General features: G+C 37.9%; 1 protein-coding gene across 5 annotated transcripts in view; it reads right to left on the bottom strand.

Moving 5' to 3' along the window:
• The window catches only part of LOC136864710 (probable tRNA (uracil-O(2)-)-methyltransferase), a 148,951-nt gene that overhangs the window by 44,635 nt on the left and 77,450 nt on the right, over window positions 1-26,866 (bottom strand). For all 5 annotated transcript variants that reach the window (XR_010859361.2, XR_010859362.2, XM_067142039.2 and 2 more), the window contains exon 4: window positions 9,489-9,740. Coding sequence is in view for 3 of the 5 variants with exons in the window: in XM_067142039.2 (XP_066998140.1) it covers window positions 9,489-9,740 (252 nt within the window). In the remaining 2 variants the exon portion in view is untranslated. The remainder of the gene's footprint in view (window positions 1-9,488; window positions 9,741-26,866) is intronic.

The raw sequence follows: 26,866 nt of genomic DNA, 5'->3' as shown, positions 1-26,866 counted from the left end.
TATTTCTTTTCTTTGAACTGAGATTAAATGAAATGGTTGAGCCTCATAAGGTTCCAGATTTTGTGTTGCTTATCATTTCAAGTTCATCAGTGATTATTCCATTTACTGAACAGTGTTAACTTTCATTATCATCAAGGAATTGTGATTTTGAATTTATTTTTCTGAAGTAGTTTGCGTCCAACACTTTTGACAATGGAACTTGTGCAGTGTCGGGCCACAACCTTCAGTGCAATGCAGTAGAGGAGTTTGACATTCTATGCGAAGCCCATCCATTTCATTACTCCCTTCATGGGGCTTTAGTAGAATTCAGAACTAATCAACTGTTCCACGCTGCACTATCACCAGACGTCAGGCTCCAGGTTTATGTCTGTTTCAAACATCAAGGTTCGACAACCGCCGCGGGATGACGTGGTGCCATGGCGAGGGGAAGGAGTTCAGCGATGTGGGACGATGCCGACGCTGAGGGAAAACGACCGACGCCGAGGGACGACGACAGATGCCGAGGGACGACGCCTTCTCTTCATCTTTCTGGACACTCAAACTCTAACCATTCGTCTGTAGAGGTGATATGATTTATCTGTTTTTCTTGAATAAACTGCAAGTTCCACTTAAAAAGAACTTATTCCACTACCCTTCTCTCTCCAACTCTCTGAGCAAGGACCGTACATGCCCTGGCGTCAATCCATGTTCTCCACTAAGCTAAAGTACGGGCGTTCCTGTTACAATATTTACATTTATATAAAAAACTTAACACATTACAGACATGAAAATAGGTATTTTTAATCTCTTTAAAAAATAAAATTAACATGTATTTGTTTGCTTTCAGAAGAAGCAATTCAGTGGGGTGGGGGGGTGGGAGAGGGTGTATAAAGGACTGAGAAAGGGGTTGAATGCTCTTTTAGGTGGATACTTATATCTCAAAAAACCTTTTAAGTACGAATGGTAAGTAATGGTGCAGAACACTTAATAGTGAAAAAAATAGTTACAGACATGAAAATTGGTATTTGGAATCTTCTTTAAAAATAAAGAAACGCGTATAATTTTGTTTTCAGAAAATCCACTTAGGGGTGAAGAGAAGTGAACTTAGTTGAATTTTTTTATGGGGATACTTATACATCAAATACTGAAGATGTTACAGGCATGAAAATTGGCATTTGGAATCTCCTTTAAAAATAAGGAAACATTTATTTTTTTGTTTTCGGATATAATCCTCTAAAGAAGGTGAAAAAAGGTGTTATTGGTTGAATACCTTTTTGAGGATACTTATATCTCAAAAGCTGAAGATGTTACGGTCAGAACAAGTTTTATTTGGAATCTATTTTAAAAATAAATAAAGACGTATTTTCTTTAATTTTGGAAAACCTACTTGGGGCAGGGGTAAAAAGAACTGGAAAAGGGGTTGAATTATTTTTAAATTATTTTCATTAGGATACTGGTATCTCAAAATCTGAAGATATTACAGATGTCAAAATAGGTATTTGGCATATCAATGTGAATCCCCTATATTTCTTAAACTCTTTTCTATTCCCCTTCTTGAAAATGGGTATGATTACCCCCTTCTTCCAATCTTCAGGGGTCTTCCTTTCCTTCTATACTACTTTCAACACACGATAAAGCTACTGTTTCCCTACCTCTCTTGCTGCCTTCACGATCTCAATACTCACTTCATCTAACCCTGGGGATTTTCCTCCTTTCATCTTGTCCAGTGCTAGCTCCACTTCTGCCCATGTTAAGTCTTTTTCTTCTTCCATATTTCTTACTTCCTCCCTGATTCTACTTTCCTCCTCAGTGCATCCTTCTGGATTTAGTAAATCTTCAAAATACTCCTTCCACATTCCTATGAGTTTCTCCATTTCCATTTTTGTCTATCATTATAACATCTTCCCTCTTGCTTTTCCTCTTACTCTTGACCATTCCATAAAGTACTTTTTTTATTTCCTTTGCTATCCTCTTCCATCATGTTTGTCCACTTTTCCATCCATGTTTTCTTCTCCTCTGTTACAACCTTTTAAGCTTCTTCCTTTTTCATCTTATATTCTTGTCTTGTCTCCGTTGTCCTCTGTTGAAACTACACTCTGAAAGCTTTATTCTTCTCCCTAACTGCCGCTTTGACTCTGTTGTTCTACCATGGGGTCTCCTTGCATCTTTTCCTGGCACTAGTTCTCCCACAAACTTCCTCTGCAGCTTTTACTAGTGTCCTCTTGAACCTTTCCTCCTCTCCTGTTTTTGTATCATCTGTTGGTACGTTCAATCTTATTTTTTCCTGATATTCTTCCTTGGTTTCCTTTTCCTTCAGTTTCCATATTTTGATGTGTCTTTCTGCTTCTCTGTTCTTTTCCTTTCCGTCATTGTTCTCAGTTTCATTACCAGTAGTCTGTGGTCACTATCTAGGGTCTCTGATGGTATTACCCTTACATCTGTAACATACCTCTTCATTTCCCAGTCATAGATCATGTAATCTACCAATGGATTTCCTAGACCAGTCACTGCTATACCATGTTATCTTATGGCTTTCTCTCTTTTTGAACCATGAGTTCCCGACCATCATCCCATTTCTTTTGCACAAATCCAGTAGTCTTTCTCCTTCCTTATTCCTATTTCCCCCATCCTTCCGCTCCAAGTATGTTCTCATAACCCTTCCTTTCCATGCCTACATGGGCATTCAAGTCCCCCATTACCACATTATTTTGTCCATTCAATTGTCTCTCCAATTCATCCTCAAAGTCATCTTTATCCTGTTGCGTGCATCCTGCTTGTGGAGCATACACTTGTACAATTTCCCAGGTTTTACCTTTGACTGTTATTTTGACTTTTATCAACCTGTCACTTATCCCTTTTACTTCCTCTTTCAATCCATTTCTTACTACCACTCCTACTCCATTTCGCTTCCCTCATCATTTCCTATCCAGAACAACCGAAAACCATTCCGCAGCTCTCTCCTACCCTCATCCCTTCACTTAGTCTCTGCCAGCCCTAGTACATCCAGCTTTCTTCTTTCCATCATGTCTACAACCTCTTCTACTTTTACAGTCAATGTTTGTATATTCAGTGTGCCAATTCGTAATCCTGTTCCTCGCCAGGGTCGTCATCTGTTGCATCCGTCTGGCTTATCGTTCCTTGTTTCCTTGAAAGCGAGTTAATATCCATCACCGGCTTGCTAGACCTGTCGTGATTTCACCAGAGCCCCGTTTGCCGCCATCTTTCTCAGGATTCCTGTAGGTCCTTCACAGCTACCGTAATGGTCTCGGGGCCCACACAGTCCCTACTGTACTTCACCCCACAGGCTATTCCCTACTTGGACACCGTTTGAATTACGAAGTTAAAATGTCAAATGATATCCTAGGTGTTAAATAACAGAAGGTTTGAAACAAACTTAACCCCTCAGAGAGTTAAATGGGGGTTAAGGTCCGAAAACAAATATATTAATCCCTTCCTCCAGAACGGTTTAATGTACAAAGACAAAATTCCAAATAGCGGTATATATTTTTAAATCCTAGGTGTGAAATAGGAAATATTTTTAAACATTCCACCGCTAAAGTGTCAAATGAGGTTAGCTCCGCAAATTAAATTATTTATCCCTCAAAAACCGTTTGGCGTACAAAGTAGTGATTTTACGAAAAGGGTCTCTTTTTATGTCCTGTGTATAAAATACCAGATACTTCAAAACATTTCTCTCCTAAGAGGTTTAGATGGTAGTTGATCGTCAAAAACACAATATCCATTCTTCCGAAATCGTTTCAAGAATGAACATAACTTTTTTTTATGAAACGTAGTCTTCTATATCCTAGATGTTAATATATCAAAACATGCACTCCTTAAAAAGGTATTCATTCCTCCATTACTGTCTGACGTACAAAATCAAAATTTCACAGATTGGCCGCTTTTACATCCTAGATGTTAAATTAGATATGGTTTAAAACATTAAAGTTCTTCCGTATGAGGTTCAAGTGAGTAGTAAACTATAAAATAAACAATAATTCCCCCAAAACCGTTTGACGAATGAACTGAGGGCATATTTTACAGGCTCAGCAGACAGTGGACTCTCCAAAATGTAAAACTTTGGAAAATAACTTTCATTTTAAAGCCGTAGTGAAGCACGGGTATCTTGCTAGTAATCATATATAGCATCTCTAATCATAGCATCTCTACATACTGCTTCTTTCCTCTTTTGTGTATGTCACACACTCTTCTAATTTTTATTTTCTTCCAGGAACGATTACACTGTAGGAGATGTATATTTTCGGTATATTGGCACTCCTGCATGTAGGATGCTAAAGGGTTTAATGTGTCACCTATTCAATACATTATAAATTTTTAAACACTCAGGAATTTATAATTATTTCCTATTGAGACATGTTTCGCCCTTCATTGAGGGCATCATCAGTCATAGTACCTCCTCAAGGCATAAATCAGGTACCTGATTGGTAATTAAATTGTAAACACTAAGATACAAACTTAACATGTTACAATGGGAAAGTCAAGAAAAAAGATAAACATGTTCAGTGATGATACAGATAAACAATATATGTTTATAGACACAGTAGTCGGCACCAATGCGTAAAATCACAGGGTATTTAGCAGAGTCCAGCAGTGGTGGTCCGAAGAATAATTGATGCTACTCTATTAGGAAATCATAGGAAATTATAAAGTTTATACATATATTTACATGTAAACAGATAGGGGAGAAAGGGTATAAAGTGTCTGGCGTCAATGTTCATACGCATAAAGTTTATGCATATATTCACATGGAAACATTTAGGGGAGAAAGGGTATAAAGTGTCTGGCGTCAATGTTCACACACTAATTACTGCCGTTGGTTGAACGATTACAGGTTGACAGGGTAACTATACAGTAATTTTACAATATCCAATTGAACAGTTGAGAAATTACAAGCTTATAATACATATTTACAAGGGAGCAGCTTGGGGAGAAAGGATACAAAATGTCTGGTATCAAGTGCGTCCCGTTATTTTAGCCGTTGGTTGACGATTGCAGCATTAACACTATCAGTAATATGCAGAGTGGTCCAACCTCTGTTCATACCATAGGGGGCAGGGAAAAATATTCCACCGTTTATTCAAGAGTGTCAAATGAGGTTCTATAGGCGTAGTTATATTGGAAGTTGTCTGGTTGAAGTCCCGCGTTCATGAATATGGCTCAATAAGTACGGTGAATTTGGTTGGCGTGGACGGAGACTCATTGGGTGTCATTGAGTACACGGTGCATTATGAATGGCAACAATAATGGCAGTTATTTGTTGATAATTGTATTTACAGAGAATATGTTGCGGGTTAGAATCTTTCACTTTTAGTTCTGTTAACTTCATGTAGCTTTGAATACTATGTGAAAACTTCAGTGTGAGATGCTAGTGAGACTTTAAACTGATACTATTCCGTAAATGAAAACATAAAGGACCTCGGGACGAAGTTGTTGTTTTGTGCTGCTGGCCTGGTGAAATAGAATGGAGCTGCATGTGGTATAATCTGCAGTGGAGGGATTAAATGAGAAAGTAAATTACTACAGAGTCAGAGCGTCATAGCTGGGACGAGACATCTTCTTTTACTGTTTGTGAAGAGGAGCCGTAGTGGCACGCCATATTCGTGCTGGTGCGCGCTGGATTCTACCGTGTTGTTAAAAGTTGTGTTGCATGGAGAGGAAGTTATCTGTAATCGAGATGTTATTATTAAATTGGTGTGTAAAGAAAAGATCTTGGTAAGTAAAGAAGAGTAAATGTTGTGTTACATACAGTCACTGAGAAGCTACTTGTTGGTGAGTATTGATTGACTATGAAGGAGGCTCAGCCGGTATTACGCGCATGTGTTTGGCGTTTGGTGGCGGGGGGTGGGGAGCTTTGGGAGGGAGGAGCATGGGCGGAGTTCCTGCGCAGAGGAGAGTTGACAGAATGGAGGGAGGTAGAGTGGAGGGGTGAGCTTGTAATGTGTTGGGAGTAATGGTTGATAAGGTGTTGAGTTGAAAAAAGAGAGAGGGGGGGGAGTGTATGGACTCAAAAATTACGTGGATAGTGTTGATGTCTTTTTTCTATTGCAGTTGAGATGTTAATTACTTGTGTTGGGTGTTGTGTTTTTGATGGTCATGTGGTTTTTATTTCTCGTATTGTATCGATGGGGTCGTAGTGGAGGGGGAAGTGCTTGGGTGGGAAGAGGTATGGGCTTGCTGTCATTGCGTGTGGGGGAATTGGTGGGAATGGGGGAGGTAGGGGGGAGGGGGGGTGACTTTCAACGTGCTGGGAGAGTTAGTTGATGTGGTGAAAAGTTGTTGCCTTGAAAATTCATTTTTTGTAGCAAGGTGGGAATTTGATCATACAGGGGTTTTTTTTATATCTATTATCTCATTGAGGTTGAGGTTATTGGCACTCCTTACAAGACTACACTTCTACTACCACTTTTCCCTCACTTATGGAGTCATGTGTGCGAAGTGTTTCACACATGTGGATGTGGCCCTGTTTTACAACCAGATGCCCTCCCTGACACTAACCCTGTGTTTCTGTGGTGATTGGCAGTGTGATGTGTTGTCTGAATATGAAGAGGAGAGAGTTTCGACAAACACAAACACCCAGTTCCCGAACCAGAAGAATTAATCAAAGGAGATTAAATCTGCGGCTCAGCCGAGAGTCGAATCCGGGACCCTCTGCACCAAAGGTCTCAATGCCTACCATTCAGCCAAGGAGTCAGACTCTTTACATGATTACACGTTAATAAATAATTATTTGAAAATATACAGATTTTCCTTAATTCGATTTAAAACTAAGGTATATCATTTCATCCACTGTACGTAAAACCAAATGATGTTGGCAATACGTTGATTCATAACTATGACTACATTTGGGAAATAGGTGAGAATTTGTCAGAGTGTATTTTAATTATTTCAGACAGATTAAAACTACGCTGTTTCTATTTACTGGGTGATATATTCAGTATTCTGGATAGTGAATGTTGTTCGCTGATCCAAACTTGGTGTTGTTTATTTGCTCTTAACCTACTGGATCTACAGTACATCCTTCAAAGATTAAGAGTGCATACAGGACGTGAACTGAAAAGAATCGTTCAATAACATCTTATTTCATTTCATTGTTCCGTTAGGTAGCAGATTGCCAAAACTATGGCACAAATAATGTACATGGCAGAGAGACCACAACCACTGCACTGACTGGGAATGGGAAGGGGCCAGACTGGGTGGCCTATAAAAAGGAAAGCAGCATCTGTATGTCACGTGATTATCAGAAGCATGCATACCTGCCAACTTTTAGAAACCAAAAATAGGAAGATTTTTTAATTCTTGGATTTCATCGCATATATTCCACCACAGTGTATGTGAAAAGAAGGTCAGAATAAAAGGCATACGTGTCTACAGTTACAATGCGAATTGACCATTACATTTAAAACCTTAAACTAAGAAAGCATAGAAATGGTTACAAGAAAATGTACCTAATCACTCTCATTTATGACACTTACATTCGAATAATAATATTTATGTCACACCGACACACACAACAAAATGCATAATACTGTATTTTCTTGCGGTTCCTATAAGGGAGATCAAATATTCCTTCACTTTATGCTTCTCAATCACAAAGCGATGAAAACAGTTGAAATCATTCGTCATTTTTTGGCATAATGTTGTTCTTCGTCAAAGAGAAAGTCCATTTCTCTTCATAAAATTAATCAAGCCTTGGCTAACCTTCAAATCCAAGACACTGATTCCATGTGCCGCGGCTATTTCTCATTCTTTAAAATACAGCATTTCGTGAGAAAAGGCTTATCCAACATGGAGTAACAAAATCATATATTTAAGTAGATAATCCTCTACTTGCCGCTTTTTGGTCCACGAAATGCTTTGCGAGACTTGTTGCTCGCTTGAAGTGCACTTCTGTTACCGCGGTAGCGCATGTTTCATTTGGATACAGAATACTTGCTGCCCGCTGTTCTATTCCCGTATGTTTCGGCGTAACTGATCACCACGAGTTTGTATGAAGCAGTATTACTCCAATACTGTGGACTGACAAACAATTTTGAGATCACAGAATGTCCCATACCCGAAACACTCGTAAAACTAGTGCAATGGGATTTCCTGATGGCTAATAACAGCAAGTTGCCCTGTGTTTGGAATGCCCACTTTCGCAATAGGAAGCCTACTACCGGTACTTGAATAGTTGACATCTTTATTTTGAAACCCATCTGGAGCTGAGTGATGGATGTTCGAAGCTGTGGGTGCATCAAATACATGTGAAAATTTTTTTTTCTCTACTTTGGACCCAAAAATATTGGGATACGTAAATTATGCAAGGGCGTTAATTACGCGAGAAAATACGGTAGTTTCCTTTATCACACGGTAAAATGAACTGAAATGTATAGGTATCTCTGAACACTTGGAGATAACGTTTGTTATAGTTTTTGGCCATAATGAGAAAAGAAAATGCCAGAAAGTGTCACCGACACAACCCCCTTAAAAACATTCAACTCATTAAAATTATGCACTTAAATATGCGAAACTAACACATACAAAACTATTCAATATGTCCTAGACATTATTAACATACAACTTTGACAGAGGGGAAAAGCATAGAAATGCAAGAAAAAACACGTGGCCTACAACTCCGATGAAACTACGCACAGAAACGATGTTAACAGCGCGCGAACCACACAATAACGAACTCATTCTTTCGTCCCGATTAACTGAGTCGTTAGCGCGCGCTAGCCTCTTGCTTGCAGGACGATCGCCATCCTGAATCCCCAGCTGCATCAAGCGCACGCGCTGCTGTGGTGAGCGGGAAACACGATACACAAAGGCGGTGGACGAAACACTCACGAAATAAAGTATCAAATAAATACGCTTGAAAATGAGGTTTCATAAATTACACAAGCAAATAAGAATTTATCCTTTATCCTAGGGGAAGAGTATTGGCCGTACTAGAGGTTATATTAGTAAAAAATCGGAAGAAATAAAAATAAATTGGGAAATCGGAAGACGAGTTAAAAACCGGAAAGTTTCTGGGTAAATCAGAAGGGTTGGCAGGTATGAGCATGGTACTGGCTAGAAATGAACAAGATCCAATGATATGAGCTAGTTCTTTTTTGGGGCCACAGTTGATGGTGCAGGCCATTCGTTCATAAAAAGGTCAACTCTAATTTGAATGACCAGCTCTCAAGGAGCAAGGAGGGAGCTAGCTCATGCAAGAGTAGACTCGTATTTGAACGACCAGCTCTCAAGGAGAGAGCCTCTCAGAGCTAGCTCTTTAGAATGAGTCGTTCAAAAGAATCAGTTCATTCATGAACGACCCATCACTAGGCTAGCTTCTTTGAACTTAATACTCTCTCCCATGTCTTAAAAGGTGAGGTCATTGAGTGGCAACTTGTTACTCTCTTAACTATGAACAGATGGTAAGGGCATATTTCAATCAAATGCAACATTAAGTATTTCTTTCCATAAGCTAAACCTAAACTTAGTTCCAAACGTTAAAATCAGCATACCTTTAACACTGTAGTGGAAGGATAGAGGTCCCATATTCCTCGCTTTCTCACATCAATACCAAAGCCCTTATGTCCCTCGCATGCAAGAATGTGCACTAGGAGGCCATTACCACAGCCCAAGTCAACAAATGTCTGCTTCAAATCAGGCTGTCCTAGTTCTTCTCTCTGCTTTTCCCACAGCAACAGCAGGTATGCAGCAATAGCCACATCCTCATACACAAATTTCAATGGATCTGTGCTCTCTGGCCATATCTGAAAACAGGTAACATTAAGTATTAATGTAATATTATTCTCAAAAGAGGCAAGCCAATACAGTTGAGTTTAGTTCTGTCAACTGAGGTTCACGATTCCTACACTATGTCGAATCACAACATAATAACTCTGGTGCATTAATGAACAGGAAAGCTGATCATTTTCCCTACTTTATTACTTCAAAACACAGATGTGATATTTCACTGCACCTTATGCACTTAGGCCTTACACTCAGAAGGCATACAGCTACATTGGCTAACTGAACAGAACATAATTTCAGCAACAAAAGGAAACTGGTGAAATTACTAAATTAGTGATGAAGGATGGAGGTGTAAACAACTACTTAATTTCCACTGACAGAAAACACAGTCTACAGCCATCCATTTGAAAGACAAAGTGGGTAGTAGTCACCCATCCTAAATCAGATGAATTAATGAATGTCATTGATGAAATGATGCCAAAGAACAGGTGTAACACTGACATAGTACTTCCCAAGAAGGGAAGCAACTTTATAGTTTTGCATCACTATTGATGTTATGATCACAGCCACTGGATCTCCCATTTCACACAGAATTAGAAACACAATGATGCGAATTTCAGTTTGAAAATCCCATATTCACTGGCCAGGATTAAAATCACAGCCACCTTTATGAGAAGCTGAACATGACAACACTCTGCTTTTAAGATCCTGTCCCTTCCTACCAATTTTGAAGATTTCTTCTTCTTCCTTTTTTTTTTTTTTTTTTTACATCACACTGATACAGATAGGTCTTTTGGCAAAAATGGGATAGGAAAGGCCTATGAGTAGAACGGAAGTGTCTGTAGCCTTAATTTAGGTACAGCCCCAGCGTTCACCTGTTGAAAAAATGAGAAACCATGGAAAACCATCTTCAGGGCTGCCAACAGTGGGGTTCGAATACACTATCTCCCACACGCAAGCTCACAGCTGCGCACGCCCCTAACCGCATAGCCAACTCGCCTGGTATTTTGAAGAACAGTATTCACTTTGTTCAAATCCAAGTCAGAAGAAGGAAAAGTGAAACTAACTGCAAGTAAACTAGTTAATTCTTACAGATTTTCAATACTCACTAAACAGTTGTAATAAATAGACCCTGGATTTCCGTGCACTATCAAATCTCACAGTATGCATGCATTCATGCACTATTATATGACAAAATATACACAGTAAATTGGAAAATGTACTATCCAAATTCAGTTTAACATAATTACATTTCCATTTCCTTTTGAAACATTGTACAACTAATTTCTCCAAATTGTCTTGATTTAAGCATATTGCACCACTCCCGCGTCCAGGTGGGGATACACGAGTTCCAGACTAGCTCTTAATAACAATTTCATCTGCCAAATACTGCTGGGTTGTGAGTTCCGCGTGAGAAAGTACACCGATGGCCTACGGTAAATCCCAACCTACGTAGATGAACGTCTTCAACACGCTATCAGTCGGATACCGTACTTGTATGATACCGAAGTTTATCGTAAAAATCAGATTATCATGGCTTGTCAAGAATTCCGTACATGTCATCATCATAATCGCAATCAGAATTAGTCATTATAAGCTTATATCTAGTACTTATTCTAAGTAGACATTGAAAGAATTTTAATGTTTCACTACTCGGCCTTTATTAATAAATTGGTCTAAGTATGATTTGAAATAAAGGTAGAGTATCTTGAAAAATTATTTATACAATGTGGCTGGTTTCCTACGCAATCAGCATCTCTAAGTGCCGTAATTATATTGCATTGGAGAAAACAGGTTTGGAAAAACCTCTAATAAATAAATGAAATCAGGCCTCATTCATCTATGTCTTAATCCTGGCCTGTCAAAGAATTGTATCATAATTAAGTAGTATTCAAGGAAATTAAATGAAAGAAAATAAACAAATCATATAATCAAGTAAAATTATTCAACATAATTATAATAATCGGATGCATCCAAATGATTTAAGTAAAACAAGCTATACTCCCTACTATATACAATGTTCAAAATTGAGTTTCAATTGAAAATGTGAAAACGCAAAGAAGGTGGCCAATAATTAATCAATCAATTAATTAATTAATTAATTAAGATCCGGAATCTTTCCATATTAAGCTAGGTTGCTTCTCAAAATTACCAAAATCCAATCGTCTGAACCTAAATTCACATGCAATAAAAGAAATGCATATCACTCGGCTGAATACTTCACATCAATGTCCACGCACAGTAGAAAAATCGTGTGAGAAAATAATGTCTGTCCATTAGGGATTTTCACTAGTTGAGGTTTCAAATTTTTGTATGTTTCATATTTCATACTAACTGACCTCCATATAAGCAAATCTAAGTCCACTTTAAGTCGTAAGTAATCTCAAATTAATTCCATCGTAAGGCTTATGTGGCTAAATCATTCAATTATTATTTTAATTCATGGTTGAAATTCAATTAAAGTGCGTATATGACTTAATATAGCATTACCAAGTGTATTTAATTAACTTCCAACGAAATAATACCATAGGTGGGAAAATTGATACATAGGAAGACTCTATCTTCATCTAAAATCCACATATGAAAGACTAAGTTACCAGTGATGTGTTAAGTTGCTCCCATAAAATCACAAGTTAAATTGCCGTCTGTGAGAATACATGAAAACAATCCTAGGTATGTCAGTGAAGGCCTAGATATTGACTTAAGTGGCCTCTCGGCTCTTCTGATGATCCTACTTACTCAATTAATTCTATAGTGATGGCATTGAGATCGTATCCTAATCTGTATTATATATATATTAGGGAATAAAATAGCGATCGGAAACAGTACGTTTCAACACATATACCTTAGCATGTGCAACCTACACATACTACCATCTCTCGAAGAATACTATGACCAACTTCCTAAATAACAATAACTATCACCATCAAAATATACTATCAACTCATATGCTTATTACATTCACCATTTAACACTTCAATTATCGCGTAGCATTCATAATCAAAGCACTCGTTTCATCAAATACGCAACATATGTGCCATAACCTACACATATATAAATCATTATCATTACTGTCATAGTATCAAAGAACAGCACATCGTAACCTTAAAACTGTGCCACTATATTTTATTGTAAACATTCCCTAAATACGATCTTTACGCTTGTTATTTTGTTAAAGCCATCACGCATGTATATATTAGCTTCCACTTAATATTCTAACACTTCACTGACAACGAATTAAGAAAAATATCAATCACTTCTCCAATAACATAATGACAAACTTACGAACGGCATTCACTGGTATTTTACACCTATGTCTGGGATTTATGGTAACTTCAGATGAATACCTATTTCCTTGTAAGTACACTCGTATATTAACTACGCACACACAATGTCATAATGCACATTATATTTTAACCAAAAGAATAAAGGTTTCTACTTACGACACGACTCAAATGGGGACTTAACTTTGCTTATTGGATATTGACTTCCATCTCGCTGTTAATCGTCATGGGATGGTAGGCCTCGCTCCATGGTTCGGCTTAGGTAATCGGGTCCATCTCGTCCTCACAGCTGATTACCGCCCTCCTGGGTCATCAATCTCGTGAAGCGCCACCATAGCCGGAGTAGTCTCTGCCTCAGCTTCTTAGAACATCATAGTGGTCTTCATTGCGTCAAGGACAGAATAACACAAAGCATTAGTTGATTCATACATGCTATAATCTGCTTCGTAGTGCTAATGCGAAAAGTATATGTGTAATTTGGTCCGTCTAATTTGCTTATAAGAGCTCTAAATATCGTCCTTATTTCAACTGCCTTGCTCGCCGAAACGGTGTGAATTTTACGTGCTTTTAGAATTGCACTTTTATTTCCGTTTAATTCAGCTCTCTTGAGGTTGTGCAGTATCGGGCAAATACAATGTTCCGAGCCCAACCGTGACGTAGTACAGATCCAACTTGACGTTTCCTAACAGCTGGTCTATAATCTCACGTATATGTGTCAACCAACAGCTGATGTTAAGCGGGTTATCGTAGATTTGATCTTCTCTTCAATAATTGATTAAAGAATCCGATAAGTAACTGGTTTCTTTACTCGACTCCGTCCTTTCTTCGATGCCGTGCTGGATTGAGATTTGTTCTAATGGAAGATCTTTTTTTTCAATAATCGGTTTAAATAATCCGCTCTCGTCATTCTTTCGCACCGCCTTCTAAAAGTGGTTCTTTTCGTGATTGCCGGTTGAATTTATTGTCTCTTCAGCTCATACCGCTGCTAATTGCTTTATTTTAATTCTTTAATGGCTGGAACGCCATTTTTGTTCCTAATACTGCAACTATAGAACGGTGAAATGGCACATTTACTCCTCCCACGTTGATTTAAATATATGGCTTGCTATATATTTATCTTATATATTTCTAATATCATAATGGGACTTTTCACTGTTCTTAGTCAGAATTTTGAGCGCATTACTGTAAGTTTTTACAGATCAATTGGTTCATTCTTGTCATAGGCCATTCCAGTTCTCATTCCTTGTTTAACTGCGATATTTGATAGACTCTAATCCCTTTGTTCCTTGAAGTATAACTTAATATTTGCCGCGTTGTGTATTCCTTTACTTCTACCATTCAGGTCGTGAACTTCGTATGCGTTGTTCCCAAATGATCGATGTATAACGAATGGTCCGTCGAATAAATGTACGAACTTTGCAAATACTTTAGTGGATACATTCGAGATTGCTGGCTTCTTTACTAATATTAGGTCGCCTTTCTTCAATTCGGGATGGAATTTCTTGTGTTGTATCCTCCTCAGTCTCCTCTGGGATTGCTTATACATCCTCTCTCGAACTAGTTGGTTCAGCTTATCTTGGTCTAAGCTTGGTTCGGTAGGTAGCTGAATTATTTTGTCCCATGGTCTCTCAGGTCTAATATTGTAGTGAATAACTTTTGGAATTTGGCCGCTGGATTCGTGGACAGTGTTATTAATGCTTTCTTCAATTTTCTCAAGTACATCTATCCACTTCCAGTGTTGCTTGGAACAGTATATCCGGCAAAATTTAGCTATTTCTTTCATATATCTTTCGACTGGGTTGGATGCTGGATGTCTTATTGAACATAGAACATGTTTAATTCCCATCTCTTCCATAGCCTCTTTAAATTGAAGTGATGTAAACTGGGTTCCTCTGTCGGACAACAATCTCTCGGGTTTTCCCATGATAGGCAATATGTGTTTAACTAAACGTCGTATTACTTGTTTTGAATTAGCACGCTGTATTGGTTGAAGTGATACATACTTTGAGAAAACGTCCATAACTACCACGATGAATTTATTTCCTTTTCTAGCCGTAGGAAGCTTACCAAATATATCGATAGCATATAGCTCTCTAGCTTTGTGTGGTAATATGGCCCTTGGTTCATGCCTTATTAGACAATTACCTTGTTTAACTTTCTGGCAAATATCACAAGTTCTTACTATATTCCTTATAGTCCTCCTATTTCCTTTCCAAGTGAACTTTTCTAGGATGACTTGAGTCACTTTCTCCATACCGCCATGTCCTGTGATTCGATGTACGTGCCAGATCACTTCTCTATATAATACTGAAGGTAATACGATGCGTACTTTATCTTGATCTTTGCCTGTCTTAGCCATGAGCATACCCCATTCGATGCTGTATACTCTTGATATCTTCGACCTTGCCTCAGAACCACGATCTCTATTTTCTAGCTTGTCTATGATATTCTTCAACTTCTCATCCTGACGTTGCAACTGTACAATATTCCGTAATTTTTCTAAAACATCCTCATCTTCTGGAATTAGCTCTATTTTATGGACTTCCTCCATGTTGTCCACGGGGTTTCGACTTAGAGCATCGGCTAGGATATTTTCCTTTCCACTACAGTATTCGATCTTTATCTGGAATTGTTGAGTGAACAACATCCATCTTGTTATCCTTTCGTTCGTCATTGCTGCTTTAAGTCCGAAAGTCAATGCTTTGTGGTCCGATCTGACTGTTATCGGATATCCATAGATGGTCTTTTTCCACTGCTGTAAAGCATAGACTATTGCTAGTAGCTCTTGTTCTGTAGTAGTGTAATGAATTTCATGGCTCCTCAACTTTCAACTGGTGAAGGCTAAATATACTCTTTTAGGAGGTGTTCCCTCTTCCTCTTGGTACAAACACGCGCCTATACCGACATTCGAGGCATCTGACTGGATAATAAATTCCTTTTCGTAATTAGGATAGCCTAACTTTATACTTCTGGTCAGCAAAGTTTTCAATTCTTGGAATGCCCTTTCTGCTTTTTCATCCCACTTCCATCTGTTATTTGTCTTCAACAGATCCTGTAGAGGTGCTGCAGTTTGAGTGTAGCCTTTACAGTGGTTAGAAAAGAATTGGGCCATTCCAAGGAATTGTCGTACATGTTTAATGCGTTTTGGTTGAGGAAAGTCGCATATCGCCTGGATTTTTACTGGGTTTGGTCGTACCCCTGTGCCATCTACCATGTGACCGACAAATAATACTTCTTCCTGACAAAATTTGGACTTGGCTATGTTGATTTTGAATCCAGCTGTCCTTAGATTCTGAAATAACTACTCCAGCTTATCACAATGATCATCGAATGTCTTGGTCGCCAAAATGAGGTCGTCTACATAACAAGTTAGAAATTCCTTCACCTCTGGAGTTAAATTCCTATCCAGGGCTCTCACCAAAACGGCACAACTGTTCTTCAGCCCGAAAGGCAACCGACAGTAGACATAAGTCTGACTGTCAAACATGAATCCCGTTAGCAGTCGAGACCTTTCTTCAAGGACAATATGATGATAGGAAGACGTGAAGTCCATCGTCGAAAAATACCTCATGTCTCGGAATTTTTGTACAATATCCTTAATCTTCGGTACAGTATTATATTCAGGAATTAGCCGGGTATTTAAGCATCGCGCGTCTAGGCAAATTCTCAGTTTCCCGTTGCTTTTCACTACTATTACTAACGGGTTCAAATATGGACTGGAGGTTTTCATGATGATTCCATCATCCTCCATGCCTTTTATAATTTCTTTTACTTCTGAGAAATATTTCTCTGGTACCCCATATAATTTTCCTTTAAAAGGTGTCCAATCATTTACCAACAACTTGTACCTAAAATTGGGAATTTGTCCTGGCTTGTTTCTGAATAGATCTGAATATTCCTGCAAGATTCCGTGAAGTTTGGATTTTTCAACAGGTGAAATTTTGGCATTTGCAACTGCCTCCGAGATGTTTGGCATATTTTCTTCCTCCACTGTAACCATGACCTTCTCAATACTTTCTAGTACATTCTCACATGACATTGACATTTCATTCCCTTCTATCTGCAATTTCGGATTCCTTTCTGACTGTGGGTCCTCTCCTTCTTCCTCGACTTTCACACTATTAACTACACCAACGTCCTCATTGATCTTAATTCTTTCCTGTTTTTCTTCTGTATTCTCATCGCAAATAGGAAATCTTATCTCTTGTTTCTCCATGTCAATGGTCATTCCTGTTACTGTCATAAAATCTATTCCTAGTATAATGTTATACTTGATTCGGTTCATGACTACGAATGGGTGTTCAAAATTTCTGTTTCCTATATTAATCTCCAGATATGTTTGTACATTACACTCCACTGTCTTGTCAGGTACTATACCCCGTATCTTAATTTTTGACACTGGTATTGTTAGTAGTTTCATTCTTTTATTCATGTCTTGGAAAAGCTCTTTGGATAACACACTAATACTGGCTCCAGAATCCACGAGGCAATGTACTTTAAGTTCTCCTACTCTTGCTACTATAATAGGTAAATTATATCTTTTCTTCATATGATGCTGTGTTAAGTCTTTCACTAACTCTTCAGAATCAATCTCCCACGAATCTACTTGTGTTATAAAATAACTGTTAATTTTGAAATTTCCTGCGTTTTCTACATTCTCAATTTCGCCTTCTAATCTGAAATCGGTGTTTCTTTTTTTGCTTGTTGGCTTTTCGCTCTCTCTCCTACACTCGAATTCCTTTGTGTTGGGATTGAGCGTCTGTTCCTCCTGTCTTCGTTTCTTAAATCTTTGTAGTTCAAGACTCTCGGCTCCTTCCACGTCAGTATTTACGTCTTGATCTCTTATAGCCTTTTCCCATTTAATTTTATCATTTCGGGCCTCATTCAGTTCCTGAATGTACCTTCGGTTGTAACTTTCCTTTTCTTGGCTATCCCTAACATTCCTTCTTTCGTATCGGGGTCTCTCTCTGAAATTGTTTCTTCCTCTGCCTTCTCTATATTGGTTCCTCAGTCGCATATTGGACTTGTATCTCCTATTTCCCATATATGTCCCTTGACCATAGGCTCCTCTCCTGCAATGACATTTTTCTTCCTCCTTTCTTCCATTTTCTGGATTACCCCATTGTCTTTTTCTGTTTATGTTCCTACGTTCTTCCAGGGTATTTCTGCTCGTGTCATCTTGCGTAAGTATGTTAACAGTTTCTTCACCGTAACCGTTCCTAACTATCCTGTGAGGATGTGGTACCGTAGTCATGTCAATCTGCCTTAGCGTTGTCTCCATCTGTACTGCGGTTACCGGGTTAGCAGTAGCTAATAATCGTTGAACGTCTAATGGAAATTGACGTTGTATAGTCTTAATTGCTTCGAGTTCGCTGGGTGGTGAATCCAGGTCCTGAAAACGGTAAAATTGGTGGGCAAAGAAATCGCTGTACCCTGTTTGACCATTTGAAGCATATTTACGGGAATAGAGTTCTAAACGTAGGTTGTGCTGAACGTCTGGATTCCAAAAGCGCTGCAAGAATGCTGTTTTAAAATCGCTGTACTCATGAAAAGTATATTTGAATGCTTGGAACCACAAACTAGGATTTGCGTCCAAGTGTTTTTCTACTACTTTCAGTTTTTTCTCCTCTGGGATACCATGCTCTCTAAAATAGTCATCCATTTCTCGAAGAAAACGTTTTGGTGAAATACTCGTGGTATTATTAAAATGTTTAGGCCTATCATCGAATGTCTTTATTACATTTATTATAGTGGGACTCCCACTGCTTCCATTCTCTGTATTCCTCTCCACAATACTGTGATTCGAACGTGTAACCGGTATAGATGTGGCTTCTCTCTCATTCATCTGAAATTCCACGTTCTTACGACACTCGTCGTTGGATATCGTAACAGTCCTTCCCTGTTCTTCATCTCGGATCTCTCGTATTTGAGCTTGTATCTGCCGAAGTCCTTCCTCAGATTTACTCATCCTCTGATTTAGTTCTTCTTTGTTGTGCTCGATCTCGTCTCTTATTTCCGTTATTTTATTCCCGATCTGATCTGCAGCTTGTTCGTATTTCTTTTCCAAATCAGCATTCGTTGTCTGTATTTCGCCGCTTAACTTCCCAATCTTCTCCTCACATTGTTTCCATTTCTCTTGGGAATCTATATGCAATCTCTCCATATTGTCTGTCAGGTTCTTTATTTCATTCTCCTTTAGAGATTGTAGACAATTATTGCTCCCTATCATCTCTTTCTTGATGTCATTTATTTCTTCTTGTATTTTCTGGTTTTTCTCTTCCATATTTCCGCTAATTTCTGCTTTCCATTCCTCCATGTGGTTCTTGATCTTGCCCATTTCTGATCCTATTTTCAAGATCTCTTCTTTCATCTCCTCCATCATTTGCTTCTGTTTCTCTTCCTGTTTACTAATAATTTCTTCCATCATTTGCTTCTGTTTCTCTTCTTGCCTCTTCTCCTTTTCTTCCTGTTCTTCCTTTTGTTTCCTCTCTTTCTCTTCCTGTTCTTCCTTCTGTTTCCTCTCTTTCTCTTCCTGTTCTTCCTTCTGCTCCTGATGACCTTTCTTGATCTTCTCCTTCATCTCCTGCTTCATTTCTTCCATCATTTGTTTTATGGCTTGCAACATTCCCTGTTGTTCTTCCTTCTGCTTTCTTTCCTTCTCTTCTTGTTCTTTCTGATATTTCTCTTGCTTCTCTTCCTGTTCCTTCCGATATTTCTCCTGCTCATTCTGGTATTTTTCTTGCTTCTCCTCCTGTTCCTTACGATATTTCTCCTGCTCATTCTGGTATTTTTCTTGCCTCTCCTCCTGTACCTTCTGGTACTCTTCAAATTGTGCTTTTAATTGGCTTAACGTCGACATCTTTACTTTCACGTACTATTTCCGAGTTCTCTATTATTTCAGATAATACTCTAATTCTGCCCTAACTTCTCTATAGTTCAATATTCTCAAATATTCTTATTCTTACTTACTCAACTATACTTGTATTATGCTTAAATATAGGCTTAACTACTCTGACTAGGCTTTGCTTACGAGGTTGACCCAATTACTCCATGAAATATGAAACATTTACCCTAATGACTAAGATTCCAAACCTTAATTCTGGCATGAATAATTAAAAAGGTTCAAATAACTCAATTTCTTACCATCTACTTCCTATATCTAAGTTATTTCATAATAAATTGTGACTAACATACTAACAACATTCCTTAAATTCACTTCCACTATTTATATTTACAATTATAAAGTCTTCATATTCTACCTCAGCTTCCACTAGACAGAAATTCGATTATTTCCAGCCGTCCTGAGATATTTTCTTCATCTCATCCATCCGTTTCTCTTCTCTCTTATCTCTGATTATTATCATTATTGGGCATCTACTCGACTTCACAGTCCATTGTCCTCCTGTGTTTTCTTCGATCCCAATACAAAAATTTATCTGGTCAAACGACAACTTCTTTTACCAGATATAACTAAGTTTTGCACGATACTTCCATTTTCACTCCATCATCTGGTCCATACGTTCAAAATCCTCTGTCAATCAACTCCTAAAAATACCTTTCCTTCCTATCAAGGTTCTCTCAGTAAAATTTCTTTTCTCTCAGACTGCCACATGTTTGCGTAATTCTACAAGACTCAACAACTCCATTTCTTGACCTTAATGCCTTTCTCTTCATTATGAATATGACGTAGCATCAAATGTACATGGTCTGATGACCAACGTCTCTCTCCCACGGTGTTTTTCTCTCAAATTTCCACGGGAATGCGACAAAATTACATGCCTTCGGAAACCATTCCAGTATCTTTCTCAAAATTGCCACACAATTGGGCACAAAAAATTACATGTTTTTGGCAACTCTACTCCCACGGTGTCTTTCTCTTGAATTGCAACACCTTGCGGCGCCAATTACTACATGCACCACTCCCGCGTCCAGGTGGGGATACACGAGTTCCAGACTAGCTCTTAATAACAATTTCATCTGCCAAATACTGCTGGGTTGTGAGTTCCGCGTGAGAAAGTACACCGATGGCCTACGGTAAATCCCAACCTACGTAGATGAACGTCTTCAACACGCTATCAGTCGGATACCGTACTTGTATGATACCGAAGTTTATCGTAAAAATCAGATTATCATGGCTTGTCAAGAATTCCGTACATGTCATCATCATAATCGCAATCAGAATTAGTCATTATAAGCTTATATCTAGTACTTATTCTAAGTAGACATTGAAAGAATTTTAATGTTTCACTACTCGGCCTTTATTAATAAATTGGTCTAAGTATGATTTGAAATAAAGGTAGAGTATCTTGAAAAATTATTTATACAATGTGGCTGGTTTCCTACGCAATCAGCATCTCTAAGTGCCGTAATTATATTGCATTGGAGAAAACAGGTTTGGAAAAACCTCTAATAAATAAATGAAATCAGGCCTCATTCATCTATGTCTTAATCCTGGCCTGTCAAAGAATTGTATCATAATTAAGTAGTATTCAAGGAAATTAAATGAAAGAAAATAAACAAATCATATAATCAAGTAAAATTATTCAACATAATTATAATAATCGGATGCATCCAAATGATTTAAGTAAAACAAGCTATACTCCCTACTATATACAATGTTCAAAATTGAGTTTCAATTGAAAATGTGAAAACGCAAAGAAGGTGGCCAATAATTAATCAATCAATTAATTAATTAATTAATTAAGATCCGGAATCTTTCCATATTAAGCTAGGTTGCTTCTCAAAATTACCAAAATCCAATCGTCTGAACCTAAATTCACATGCAATAAAAGAAATGCATATCACTCGGCTGAATACTTCACATCAATGTCCACGCACAGTAGAAAAATCGTGTGAGAAAATAATGTCTGTCCATTAGGGATTTTCACTAGTTGAGGTTTCAAATCTTTGTATGTTTCATATTTCATACTAACTGACCTCCATATAAGAAAATCTAAGTCCACTTTAAGTCGTAAGTAATCTCAAATTAATTCCATCGTAAGGCTTATGTGGCTAAATCATTCAATTATTATTTTAATTCATGGTTGAAATTCAATTAAAGTGCGTATATGACTTAATATAGCATTACCAAGTGTATTTAATTAACTTCCAACGAAATAATACCATAGGTGGGAAAACTGATACATGGGAAGACTATCTTCATCTAAAATCCACATATGAAAGACTAAGTTACCAGTGATGTGTTAAGTTGCTCCCATAAAATCACAAGTTAAATTGCCGTCTGTGAGAATACATGAAAACAATCCTAGGTATGTCAGTGAAGGCCTAGATATTGACGTAAGTGGCCTCTCGGCTCTTCTGATGATCCTACTTACTCAATTAATTCTATAGTGATGGCATTGAGATCGTATCCTAATCTGTATTATATATATATTAGGGAATAAAATAGCGATCGGAAACAGTACGTTTCAACACATATACCTTAGCATGTGCAACCTACACATACTACCATCTCTCGAAGAATACTATGACCAACTTCCTAAATAACAATAACTATCACCATCAAAATATACTATCAACTCATATGCTTATTACATTCACCATTTAACACTTCAATTATCGCGTAGCATTCATAATCAAAGCACTCGTTTCATCAAATACGCAACATATGTGCCATAACCTACACATATATAAATCATTATCATTACTGTCATAGTATCAAAGAACAGCACATCGTAACCTTAAAACTGTGCCACTATATTTTATTGTAAACATTCCCTAAATACGATCTTTACGCTTGTTATTTTGTTAAAGCCATCACGCATGTATATATTAGCTTCCACTTAATATTCTAACACTTCACTGACAACGAATTAAGAAAAATATCAATCACTTCTCCAATAACATATTGACAAACTTACGAACGGCATTCACTGGTATTTTACACCTATGTCTGGGATTTATGGTAACTTCAGATGAATACCTATTTCCTTGTAAGTACACTCGTATATTAACTACGCACACACAATGTCATAATGCACATTATATTTTAACCAAAAGAATAAAGGTTTCTACTTACGACACGACTCAAATGGGGACTTAACTTTGCTTATTGGATATTGACTTCCATCTCGCTGTTAATCGTCATGGGATGGTAGGCCTCGCTCCATGGTTCGGCTTAGGTAATCGGGTCCATCTCGTCCTCACAGCTGATTACCGCCCTCCTGGGTCATCAATCTCGTGAAGCGCCACCATAGCCGGAGTAGTCTCTGCCTCAGCTTCTTAGAACATCATAGTGGTCTTCATTGCGTCAAGGACAGAATAACACAAAGCATTAGTTGATTCATACATGCTATAATCTGCTTCGTAGTGCTAATGCGAAAAGTATATGTGTAATTTGGTCCGTCTAATTTGCTTATAAGAGCTCTAAATATCGTCCTTATTTCAACTGCCTTGCTCGCCGAAACGGTGTGAATTTTACGTGCTTTTAGAATTGCACTTTTATTTCCGTTTAATTCAGCTCTCTTGAGGTTGTGCAGTATCGGGCAAATACAATGTTCCGAGCCCAACCGTGACGTAGTACAGATCCAACTTGACGTTTCCTAACAGCTGGTCTATAATCTCACGTATATGTGTCAACCAACAGCTGATGTTAAGCGGGTTATCGTAGATTTGATCTTCTCTTCAATAATTGATTAAAGAATCCGATAAGTAACTGGTTTCTTTACTCGACTCCGTCCTTTCTTCGATGCCGTGCTGGATTGAGATTTGTTCTAATGGAAGATCTTTTTTTTCAATAATTGGTTTAAATAATCCGCTCTCGTCATTCTTTCGCACCGCCTTCTAAAAATGGTTCTTTTCGTGATTGCCGGTTGAATTTATTGTCTCTTCAGCTCATACCGCTGCTAATTGCTTTATTTTAATTCTTTAATGGCTGGAACGCCATTTTTGTTCCTAATACTGCAACTATAGAACGGTGAAATGGCACAATATACGTTTATCTGAGAGCACATTCTTAATACACTCGACTCATCTGACATGACGTTCATGCAAGCATTGGCCAGGCCTTCAACTCAAATAACAAGATATTCACACGCTGAGCCGAGTCATATTACTAGCTTAGATTTTTATCACCTCTGTCAGGGTTTCCCTTTTGCAAACTGCTATGAAAAGAATAGGAATATGGCTTGTTTACAGCTCTCCTTCTAAGAACTTGTAGCATAATTCAATGGCCAATTGTAGCCTCTGAAAGCACAAACATTTCATCGGGTGTCAGTCTCCTAGCCATAATAAAAGCCAGTGACAGCAATGCAGTAGTAAATTCAAGGTGTCTTAGGCAGTGATGGCAATAATGATAATATTAAAGAAGAGATTTTAAGTGAAAGTGACAATTCATTTGATATAAGTGACCGTGAAATCATACCTAAAGCACTGCGGGTGAAAGCAAAACATAGCAAATGGGTGTGGGTTAGTATTAGTGATGACTAGAGCCCTGCACAGATATACAAAATAGTACCCGCATCCACACTTCCTTCATCCGCACCCGCATCCGCAAATTGTTATCCACGGATATTGTAAATATATATTACAGTATATTACATCCAAGGTATTGAAACTGATAGATCTCTTAACATAATACAATAGGCTTGACACCTGGAACCAGAACCCCTACAGTTACAGGTTTATGAGGGATTTTCTCTTGCAACAGCTACCGACGAATTGACCTTGTTCCTTCCCTCCATTAATTGCGGACAGGAACCAGGTAGGCTCAAGTCAGATTTACGGCTTTATGGTCTCAAGGCTCTTTATATATCACCATTCTCCCATACCACTGTCAAGGATTGCCTAATCACAAGGAAAAATAAAAGTATACCTGAGTGAAAATTAATAAACGTCATTATTTAGAAATTATCAGAAAAATGTATGCGCCCTGCAATACAGTTTGTATCCGCCAAGACACTAACTTCGCAGATATCCGCATCCGTACACGGCTCTAGTGAAAACCAACAAATTATTCATCACTTTACAGGCTCTCCAGGAGTCTCAGGAGAACTGAGAGATAAATATTTAAATAATTCTGTATCGGAGTTGCCTGTGTTTTTGGAGTTTATATATGCGTTATTTTCCCACGTTGCAAAGGGAAACAAATATTTACACTATGAAAAAAAAGTTTCATTTGTAATATCTGAAGCCATCTCTTTTCAGTTTCAACTCAGTTAATTTATAACTTTTCAGCTCTTTAGTCTGCCAAAACTAACTTTGAGTAACTAAATTTATAAATTACCTGAAAGAGAAAACATATGGTAACAGTATCACACCTGAAAAAGAAACAACTTAATTAAAGTAGTTATACGAAAATGCTAATGTTATTTTCAGGATCAGTGTATCCAAAAACATGGTAATTGATATATATTGTGTCTGAGAGCAATTCACTGTTGTACTGTGTCATATTTTGTTCTTGAAAGAACATCATCTGATTCTTTCAAATCACACTCAAATATTTAGAAATAAATATTTCTGTTTAAATAATTAATAATAATGATATTTGCTTTTACGGTCTTCGGTGACGCCGAGGTGCCGGAATTTAGTCCCGCAGGAGTTCTTTTATGTCAGTAAATCTACCGACACGAGGCTGTCGTATTTGAGCACCTTCAAATACCACCGGACTGAGCCAGGATCGAACCTGCCAGGTTCGGGTTAGAAGGCCAGCGCCTTAACCGTCTGAGCCACTCAGCCCGGCGTTTAAATAATTAGGAACTTCAATATGGAACTTATTTTAATGATGTCGTCCTTTATCTCTACTCCAGCATTTACTACGATGTTTTCGAAAAACTGCAGCTCTGTCATTGGTTTAAGTCCAAATTAATTAAGTTGTTATTTTTTTTAGGTATAATATTGTTACCATGTATCTTTTCTCTTTCAGGCAGTTTATAAATTAATTTACGCAAAGCTTGTTTCAGTAGACTGAAGAGGCTAACAGTTATTTAAAAAGTAAAATCTGAACAATTACACAGTACAACAGTGAATTGCTCTCAAACACAAAATATATCAATTACCATGTCTTCGGACACACTGATCCCAAAAGTAACATTAGCTTTTTCATATAACTAAACATTGTAGAGATATTTGTATAGCATCCTATAGCGGGACTGTTAGTTTCTTCGGGAGCGGAAGGCGTTATTGTCTCCCTGTCTGGGCAACTTCTTTTATACCTCTTGGTGTTATTACTCTAAAGGAATGTTAAAACCCCCCTGTTGCCTTTTCCGTTTAATATAAAAGAAACATATGATAGTATGGAAACAATTCTTAAGGCTTTGAACTATACAAAATACGGGTGGCAGATTTGTGCAGATCTAAAAGTGACAGGTATGCAAACAGGAATGCAGCCAGGATTCACAAAATTTTGTTGTTTTCTCTGTATGTGGGACAGTCAAGATAAGCATAATCATTATGAAGTTAGAGAGTGGTCATCAAGTGAAAGTGTAGTATCAGGACAAAAAGTATTAAAAACTTGTCATTTGTTGATGTCACCGGACATATATAAGGGGAAATTTCAAAGGATTAGTGAGGTAAAACTAAATTAATATATCTTTACAGAGCCACAAATATGCGATGCCTTACCTGATTCTGTATTCGACGGGACTCATTCCTGTCAGAAAAAAGCCTAGCTTGCTTTTGAAGTGGTTTGTTTTAATTTTCTGGGAAACTATAGAACAGACAATTACAGAGATATGGTGGAAGATTTGTTGAGAGCTTACATGAAAATGGAATGTAACATGTCCCTTAAGATTCCCTTCCTCCATTCACACTTGAATTTCTTTCCGCCGAACCTTGGTGAGGTCAGTGATGAGCATGGAGAGGTTCCATCAGGACTTCTTAGAAATGGAAAGGCGATATAAGGG

This window comes from Anabrus simplex, chromosome 2 (assembly GCF_040414725.1).
Source record: "Anabrus simplex isolate iqAnaSimp1 chromosome 2, ASM4041472v1, whole genome shotgun sequence".
Classification (NCBI taxonomy): domain Eukaryota; kingdom Metazoa; phylum Arthropoda; class Insecta; order Orthoptera; family Tettigoniidae; genus Anabrus; species Anabrus simplex.
The sequence above is the reverse complement of the archived record's forward strand: the minus strand, read 5'-3'. Positions and strand labels throughout refer to the sequence as shown.